The sequence below is a fragment of the Saimiri boliviensis genome, chromosome 7 (assembly GCF_048565385.1).
Source record: "Saimiri boliviensis isolate mSaiBol1 chromosome 7, mSaiBol1.pri, whole genome shotgun sequence".
Lineage (NCBI taxonomy): Eukaryota > Metazoa > Chordata > Mammalia > Primates > Cebidae > Saimiri > Saimiri boliviensis.
This window is the reverse complement of record NC_133455.1, coordinates 100,190,524-100,200,198: the sequence shown is the minus strand read 5'-3', so window position 1 is coordinate 100,200,198 and position 9,675 is coordinate 100,190,524. Positions and strand designations below refer to the sequence as shown.

Genomic DNA, 9,675 nt, shown 5'->3' with positions numbered 1-9,675 from the left:
ATCTCATCTAAAAATTGGCAAAGGACACGAACAGACACTTCTCAAAACAAGACATACATAGAGCCAACAAATGTATGAAAAAAACCCTCAGAATCATTATTTCTCTAATTTCTCATTAGAGAAACGTGAATCAAAACCACAATGAGATACCATCTCACACCAATCAGAATGGCTGCTATTAAAAACTAAAAAAGCAACAGATTCTGGTGAGGTTGTGGAGAAAAAGGACTGCTTTTTAAATGTTGGTTGGAGTATACATTAGCTCAACCATTGTGGAATAAAGTGTGGTAATTCTTCGAAGACCTAGAGGCGAAAATACCATTTGACTCAGCAATCGCATTACTGGGTGTATACTCAAAGGAATAGAAATCATTCTGTTGTAAAGATACATGCATGCATATGTTCACTGCAGCACTCTTCATGATAGCAAAGAGATGGGATCTATCTAAATGCCCATTAGTGGTAGACTAGATAAAGAAAATGTGGTACATATACACACAGTGGGATACTACGCAGCCATAAAAAGGAATGAGTTCATGTCCTTTGCAGGGACATGGTTAGAGCTGAAACCCATTATCCCCAGAAAGCTAACACAGAAACAGAAAACCAAACACTGCATGTTCTCACTTATCAGTGGGAGCTGAACGATGAGAACACATGGGGAGAGCAACACTTAGTAGGGCCTGTCAGAGGTCAGGGTGTGGGGAGGGAGAGCATCAAGAAGAATAGCTAATAGATGCTTGGCTTAATTCCCAGATGTGTTTGTCATACCTCTGAAGTTAAAATAAAAGTTGAATCAATAAATAAAACGTAGTCCATATTTGAAATAAAAATAAAGGAATCACATAGGCACATAAGTGAACTTATATCATGTATATTGGATAGACCAATGTCTATGCAATTGCAAACAAAGGGTATTGTTTACGGAAAAAAGATGACTCAACAGAATCAAGAATCCACAGGGCAGGGCCAGAGGCCTGAATATTTATCCCTGGACTGGTGTTAAGATTGAGTCTGAATCACAGAACTTCCATTTGCCTGGCTTGATCTCAGAGTAACATGGACTGGTAACCCTTGAGGGCCTCTGGCTTCCCCCTTTTTGAACAGGAGTGTCAATAATGATTGTTCTATACCAGTTCTACCATTGTATGTTGAGTGTGTGAGGCCAAATAACTTGAGTACATGTTAGTTCAATGCCTTTGTATTTAGAGGTATTGTACCTGAGGAATCATATCTGAGGGGCATTATCTGTACTTGGACCCAATTTAAATGATATTTAACCTGTGAGTTGTTACTATTTTATAATGAGAATTTCAGGGACCTCAGAGAGAGGATACAGCATATTTTACATGTGGGAGCTCATAAAGTTCTGGGAGTCAGAGGTCAGGCTGTGGAGACAGCTTCCAAAATTGCCCACAACCATCTCTGCCTCCTGGTATTCATGCCCTAACATTATTCGTGCCACAATGAATAAGGTAGACCGCTGTAGCCAACAGGCTATTGTGGAAGTGAGGAGACATGACTTTCAAGCCTAGGTCATAGACGATATTACAACTTTAGCACTCTCGGAACACATTAGCTCTCCTGGATCACATGCTCTGGAGAAAATCAGGACACTGGCAGCTCTAGGACGTCTGTGTGGTGAGGAACTGAGGCCTCCTGACAATAGCATTCCAGAAACCTGTCTTGGAAGCAGATCTTCTAAGCTGTCAAGCTGGCAGGTGACTGCAGCTCTGGCCACCATGCTAATCACATTCGCTACAGATGACCCACCTAGCTAAGCGGCTCTGAATTCCTGACTCACAGAAGCTGCATGTGATAAGAAATGTTGATTGTTTTAGGCCACTAGGTTTTGAAGAAAATTGTTAAGCAGCAGTGGACAGCTAACACAAAACCCTTTCTACTGCTTTCTTTACCTTTGTTTTTGAGTAGAATTAAACAGGTATGTCAATGAACATGTATTATTTATATTGGGTGAACTAATGATTTCTGTTGTTATTCAAAGCAACCAAGCTTAAAGGTTTTTATAATTTTATCATCTAAAATCTCCAGTTATGTTCATAATTCCCTCCCACCTCCACAACATTCAAAGCTTACCAACCCTTACTGAAGCGACTATTAAATGTATACTACTAAACAGAATAAGACGGACGTGAACTGTTGAGAGGCAGACTAAAGTCCTTTACGCCACGCTGAAATTAATAGCTTAGAATAAACTGTCGTCAATACGGAGTATAAAAATATCAGGCATGTTTCCAAACAAAGCACTCAGAAAGTTTTCTTGTTTCAGGTTAACTTCTTGAAGTTGTTTTCTCTAACTAAAATACAGAAACATAGTCATTGTCTCTTGCATAATAGTTATATGCTACGAGGAGATATTTTGACCTATTAATAAAATACAAATCAAGATTGAGAAAAACTTTGATTATAGGAGCCCCCCCAATCTGCGGTTTTGGTTTCCAAGATTTCCACGATCTGTGGTCAACTGTGATCCAAATATACTAAATGGAAAATTCAGAAATCAACAATTCATAAATTTTAAATTGCTGCTATTCTGAGCAGCGCGATGAAATCTCACACCATCCTGCTCAGGATGCGAATTCTCCCTTTTTCCGGTGGATCCACACTGTAGTCACTCCCTGCCCTTTAGTCACCTAGTCTCCTCAGTTGTAAGATTGACTGTCACAGTATCACAGTGCCACAGTATTGAGTCACCCTTATTTTACTTTATAATGGCCCCATTGGACCAGAGTACTGAGGCTGGCAATTCAGAGGTGAGAGAGAAGCTGGGAAGTACTTCCTTTAAGAGAAAAGGTGAAAGTTCTCCACTTGATAAGGAAAGAAAAGAAAATGTATGCTGAGGTTGCTAAGATCTATGGCAAGAACGAATCTTCTATCCATCTAATTGTGAAGAAGGAAAAAGAAATTCATGTTAGTTTTGCTGTCACATCTCAAACTACAAAAATTATGGCTACAGCGTGCGATAAGTGCTTCGTTAAGATGGAAAAGGCATTAAAGTTGTGGGCGGAAGACAGGAACAGAAACGTGTTCTGGTTGATGGCATTGGGTTCAGTGCTATCCACAGTTTCAGACATCCACTGAAGGTCTTGGGACATACCCCTGCAGATAAGGGGGCACTAGTGGGTATGCTCCAACCTCAAGAATGTTAATTTTGATAAGTAAAAATAAGACAGGGTCTCGGCTATAGTTATCTCACAGTTATTATTAGTAGTATTATTATTTTTGAGATGGGTGTCTCACTTTATTGCCCAGGCTGGAGTGCAGTGGTGCTATCTTGGCTCACTGCAACCTCTGCCACCCAGATTCCAGTGATTCTCCTGCCTCAGCCTCCTGAGTAGCTGGGATTACAGGCACCCACCTCTGCAGCCGGCTAATTTTTGTATTTTTAGTAGAGACGGGTTTCACCGTCTTGGTCAGTGTGGTCTTGAATTCCTGACCTTGTGATTCACACGCCTCGGCCTCCCAAAGTGGTGGGATTACAGGCATGAGCTACCGCGCCAAGCCTATCTCAGAGTTTAAAATTTTAATAGACATGAAGTAGAAACTAGAACAAACAAAAGAAAGTTTCATATTTCTAATTTGTCAACCAACATTGAAAATCAATACTACCTACCAAACAGATAAGTTGACTGACCCTTTTAAATGATGATTCATGAGGCAGTTAAAGCTATAAAATTTCTCATAACTTTTTGTCAATGATCAAATCATAACAACCTCATTTTTCTTGTATTATGTTAAAAAATTTCAAATATGAGTAATCTAGTTTTAAATAGGTTAGACAAGTAGATTCTGAGCTTTTCCCTTCCTTCTGAAAATTGTTCTTCAAAAATCTCATATTAGATAGTATTTTCTCCAAATGGCAATTATTAACCAATGTTCACCTTTTATTTTGCTGAGCCTTTTTATTAATTGACCTTCTATAAGGACAATTATTAATTAGTTTCTCATGCTGTCTTATAGGTTTTCTTACTTAATCTGCCCAACATTCTGGAGAGTATTAGTCCCAGTTTAAGATGAGAAAGTGAATTCAGAATAGTTGAGAGCCTTTTTATTAATTGACCCTCTATAAGGACAAGGACTGTGGCATGTTTCCTTCTGTTTCCTCAGCTTCTACAACAGATCCAGCATGTAGTAAGCTTGAAATAATAAAATAAATAAATCATCATGACATGCCAAATGTTACCCTCATGAATTAATATAACTTAGTAAATAGCAGAGAATTAAAATTTTAGTCTGTGAATCGAGATTACTAACAAAGGTGTAGTAGGGCTTTTTTTAAAAAATAGAAAATAATTTTCAAATCACTTATTATCACTTTCACAGATCCCAACAATTCTCGAGACAGAAATAGTTAGATGTGTTAAAAGATACGTGACTTCCCTTATGTTTGCAGGTATTAATTTTACAACAAGCTTACCTACTCCAGTGACCAAAAGTGATTCCCTGAGACAGGGTCCAAATTATCTAATACTTTGGCAACACATTAATTTACTCACTGTTTTAAACATGAGTATCACATAAGTGTGGAATCTTAACAAAATATAGTTTCATTAAGATTATTTTAAGACATTAATTACTGAGGTTGGGATTTGATTCTTTATAGAAATAGAAATTGTGTCATAGAAGGAATCAAAACTTGCAGGCAGAGTTTCAGAATCACATCTCAGCTTATGTCACTCAGTCTTGAACAAATCTCTCAACTATTCCGAATTCACTTTCTCATCTTAAACCGGAACTAATACTCTCCAGAATGTTGGGCAGATGAAGCGAGAAAACCTACAAGACACCATGAGAAACTACCAAGGACTAGACAAATGGTAAGTATTTTTACCGCTACATTTTACTCTCAATAGAGGCTTCTTGCTCTGAGCCCCTGGAATGGCCCTTCCTGGTCCCTGAGGCCACTGGAAACTCACTGAGGACGTGGAGAGTTCAGCCTCAGGCTTCATGAGCAGCACACTTTGGTCCACAGCACGAAGGGCACAGAGAGACTGCGGAGCAGCTGCCACTCGCAGGTGGGCGTGTGAGGCTGGGAGACTTTGTGCCGGGCTGAAGCTCAAGTCCACCTGTGGGAAATGAAGGAAAAGTCAACCAGTGTTTTCCCTACTTCTGTGATCTTGCAGTCACCTGCATTTCCTCAGTCATCTTTATATTCAGTTGATATGACTACGTTGTTAATTTCAGTCAGAAATCTGTTTTACATCTTTCCTTTACTATATTGCAAAGGCTTCTTAGTGGCTTAGTCTTGTCCATGGAGACAACTGAGGCAGAATAAGGATGGATACCTTGTTTAACTTTTAGATGGCCATCTTTTGTTTTGTTTTGTTTTGTGATGGAGTCTTGCTCTGTAACCAGGCCTGAGTGCAATGGCATGATCTCAGCACACTGCAACCTCCACCCCTGGGTTCAAGAGATTATTCTGCCTTAGCCTCCTGAGTAGCTGGGATTACAGGTGCATGCTACCACACTCAGGTCTTTTTTATATTTTTAGTAGTGACAGGGCTCCTTCATGTTGGCCAGAGTTGTCTCGAACTCCTGACCACATGATCCACCTGCCTCAGCTTCCCAAAGTGCTGGGATTACAGGCGTGAGTCACCGCGCCCCACTGGCCATCTTTATCTTTGATACATGATAAGGTAATTCTCGGTATTTGTACTTACTCTTCAGGATTTGGGAACTTTTGAGTCTTAGCATTTTACATACTCACACAACTGAATCAGCAGAGACCATCCTAACACAACACTGTATTTTATTTGGTAGCAGCTTTGTGTAATGGAAAAAGTGCTGTGCTAAATGCCTAGAAATGTGGGTCTTAGATAAACTTGTTGAGAACTGTTGGGCAACCCATTTTGCTTTTCTGAACTCAGTTTTCTCTGGAGTGAAATAGATGGCAGTATCTAGATTACAGTATCATTTATTTGTGTTCTTTGAATTTTATGTTAAATCACTCACCTTGTTGGCTAGACAGTTTTCAATCTCAAAATTTTCAGAGTCTCCAACAACTTCTCCATCTGGTAAAATGGCAAAGATGAACATTCGTGCAATGGGAGCAATGTCTGACTCCACAGGGAAGGTTAAGACAAAACCGCCTTTCACTGGAACACGGAGAGAGTGAGACAAAATGGTGATAAGTCAGGACGCTGTTCCTTGGTCTCACCCAGTTTAGACTGTGTCCATTTGTTCAATGGCTTAGTAATTTAGTTACGTGGTGAGATTAGTAGGCCAATGTATCCCTTCAGAACTTCACTTGTTGCCTAAGTTAACAAAGTTCCTTTCACTTACATTTTAAAAATCTGATATTCCACTTAACTGTTGCCTGAATCAATTAAATATCAGTAGCTCCAAATTTTATGCATATATATGTGACAATATTTTATTTACATTTCAGGCTAGAGGTGATTCTCAATTTAAATATAGAGGTATCATTTATAAGATATAATGAGTTTATTTGATAATATATGACTTTTAAAAAGCACTGTATGTAAAAAAAAAAGTTCATAGTAGTTGAACTTCGTAAAAGAATATTTAATTTTTAGAGTTTTCGTTGCGGTGTTAAATTCTTCTAAGTACGTTAGTATATTTCTACTGGAAGTATTAAATGGTAGCAGAAAACACTTCAGAAAATATTACATTTTAAAGCAGGCTAAAGGGCCATCAGGTAGTTACAAAAGGGTAACAACAATGATAAGACCATTCCATTTTCTGAATAGTCCATTGGTGACTTGAGTAGATGGCCCACATTTAGTTGAATAATGGTAATTATACAACCATGAGAGACTTAAGGACAGCAAAGGTTCTGTGATGTTGGTACATAAAGAGAAGACAGATGCCATCTGGTATTGGTTCCTCGTCTTCCTTTCCTCTACCCTTCTGTCCCAGATTCTCAGCTATATTGCTTTAAATTTCTGTGCTTCCAAGTTCTTTTCCAGTAACTTCTTCTTGGTGCAGTTAGACAATACATACAGTAACGGAGTCTCTAGACATTGCTGAAACTCAAAATCGTAATGTAGGATAAGGACATTCATAACTGTAGAAGAACTATAATTGATTTTATTTTTTCTTGACCATATGTGTTAAAAATTAAGTCTAATATCCTTAGAAATATTTTACAAAGTGTAATATAATATCCGGATGAACAAGGATAGCTATCTAATACACAACATGAAGACTGTAGTTAATAAAATGGTAGTAAATTTTAGATTTCTGCTAAATGAGTACATTTTAGCTGTTCTTGCCACAAGCACAAACACAAATGAGTAAGTAGGTGAGATGATGGTGATGGCCATGTTACTTTGCATCAGTGTAGTAGCCATTTTACTATCTATATGTGTCCCATAACGTTATGTTGTACACGTTAAATAAATGCAATTTTTTTGAGACAGGGTCTTGCTCTGTTGACCAGGCTGGAATGCCGTGGTGCAATCATAGCTCAATGCAACCTCAATCTTCTGGGTTCATGTGATTGTACTGCCTCAGCCTCCCCAGTAGCTGGGATTACAGGTGCACAACACCACGTTTGGCTAATTTTTTGTATATTTTTGTAGAGATAGGGTCTTGCTATGTATCCCAAGCTGGTCCCAAACTCCTGAGTTCAAGCAACTCTCCCAAAGTGCTGCGATTACAGGCAGCAGCCACTGTGCACAGACACAATTTCCTTTTTACAAGTGATGATATTAAAGCCCTGAGATGGGTGGTTCTCAATTAAAAGCTGTTTTACCTCTATGTAGAATACGGAATTTTTCCAACTTTATGTAAATTTTATGTTAGCCTAACATTACCTATTATTTTATATCACTATGTATTTATACTTCAAAACTCTAAGTTTGAGAAGAAAGGAAGTTTAAAATATCATTAAGGCTGTGTCATGCCATTCATATTTCTGTTGAGTTGGACAGATCGAGCTTTAGCTCAAACCTCAAAAAGGAAATAAGTTCCTTTTCTAAAAGGAAGGAAGCCTTTCTATCACTGTGTCTTGAGTTCAACATGGAAAGTGGGGAGATTGAAATGTCATGAAAACATAAAAAAAATGGTGACTTTATTGCAAAGAACAGTGGTAGGAAATTAAAGCTTTTAATAACAACATTTCCCAGCACACGTGTGTGCATGCACCCTGCCTTGCCATGGCTGGCAGCCTGAGTACAATCCATCGCTCCCTACCCCATCACACTGCCACTGACGTAAGAGCATTGGCAGGCACTAAGTCCACCAACCCCACCCCTGCCAGGACTCTGCCCCTGCACTGGGGCTGCCAGTGCAAAACAAGGTGCAAAACGCACAGACCCACCCCTAGCCACGTACAGACACTGCTGCCAGTGTGAATGCACACAAAAGATTCATGCAGTCCTGCACCCACCAGAGCCCCAGCCCCATGCTAACAGCACCATCAATGCAAATGCATGCACAGTTGCTGGTGGGGATCTCCCAATCCCCTGAGCCATACTGCCATGACCACTACTGTGAATGCCGGCACGAAGGCCAGCAGCCTGGCACCTGCTAGCACCCTGCCATAGCTGATGAGTGTGTACTCCACCACTCTGCCACTGCCTCTGCTGCTGGTACATGTGAACGAGGATTGATCCCGCTCCCACTGTCCTGCAAAGTGCTTTGGCTGTGTTGTGATCAGTGGTCTGGGAGTACCTTGGCCCCTTCAGTGCAGCAGGTTCCTAACCTCGAGGAGCCAGAGAACAAAGTTGGAGCCACATACCAGTTTCCCAGAGTTACAGCATGCAATCCAGGAGCCCTGAGCTAAGCCTTGCCTCTCCTGGTCTCTACTGCCCATGAATCTTCTGGTAACAAAGTCAGTTAACTGAACCCACCTTATACCACAACCAAACCCCCAAGGTCATCAAATAACATAAAAGGAAAAAATTGAAACAACAGCAATTTCTTTTTTCTTTCTTTCTTTCTTTTTTTTTTTTTAAAGACAGAGTTTTGTTCTGTCACCCAGGCTGGAGTGCAATGGTACAATTTTGGCTCACCACAGCCTCTGCCTCCATGATTCCCCTGCCTCAGGCTCCCAAGTAGCTGGGATTACAGGCATGAACCACCACCCCTGGCTAATTTTGTATTTTTAGTAGAAATGGGGTTTCTCCATGTTGGTCGGGCTGGTCTTGAACTCCCGACCGCAGATGATCTGCCCACCTCAACCTCCCAAAGTGCAGGGATTACAGGCATGAGCCACTGTGCTCAGCAAACAACAGCAATTTCTGAGACCGAAGAAACATCAGCTCACAAAGATGAGAAAGAACCAGCACAAGAACTCTGACAACACAAAAAGCCAGAGCATCTTCTTTCCTCCAAACGATTACACCAGTTCTCGAGCAAGGGTTCTTAACGGGGCTGAGATGGCTGAAATGACAGAAATATAATTCAGCATGTGGATAGGAATGAAGATCATTGAGAGTCAGGAGAATGTTGAAACCCAATCTAAGAAGCTAAGAATCACAATAAAATGATGCAGGAGCTGACAGACACAATAATAAGTACAGAAAAGATTACAACCAACCTGATAGAGCTAAACAACATTCTACAAGAATTTCATAATGTAATCACAAGCATTAACAGCAGAATACATCAAGCTGTTGGAAGAATCTCAGGCACTAAGTCCACCAACCCCACCCTGCCGGGACTCTGCCCCTGCACTGGGGCTGCCAG

The 9,675-nt window shown here is 40.2% G+C and overlaps 1 protein-coding gene across 2 annotated transcripts in view; it reads right to left on the bottom strand.

Moving 5' to 3' along the window:
- Nucleotides 1–9,675, bottom strand: part of PZP (PZP alpha-2-macroglobulin like) — a 68,677-nt gene that overhangs the window by 35,667 nt on the left and 23,335 nt on the right. For both annotated transcript variants that reach the window (XM_039471936.2, XM_003926676.4), the window contains exons 14-15: nucleotides 5,974–6,116; nucleotides 4,938–5,087 (exon numbers count right to left, since the gene is read on the bottom strand). In XM_039471936.2, coding sequence (XP_039327870.1) covers nucleotides 4,938–5,087; nucleotides 5,974–6,116 — 293 coding nt within the window. The remainder of the gene's footprint in view (nucleotides 1–4,937; nucleotides 5,088–5,973; nucleotides 6,117–9,675) is intronic.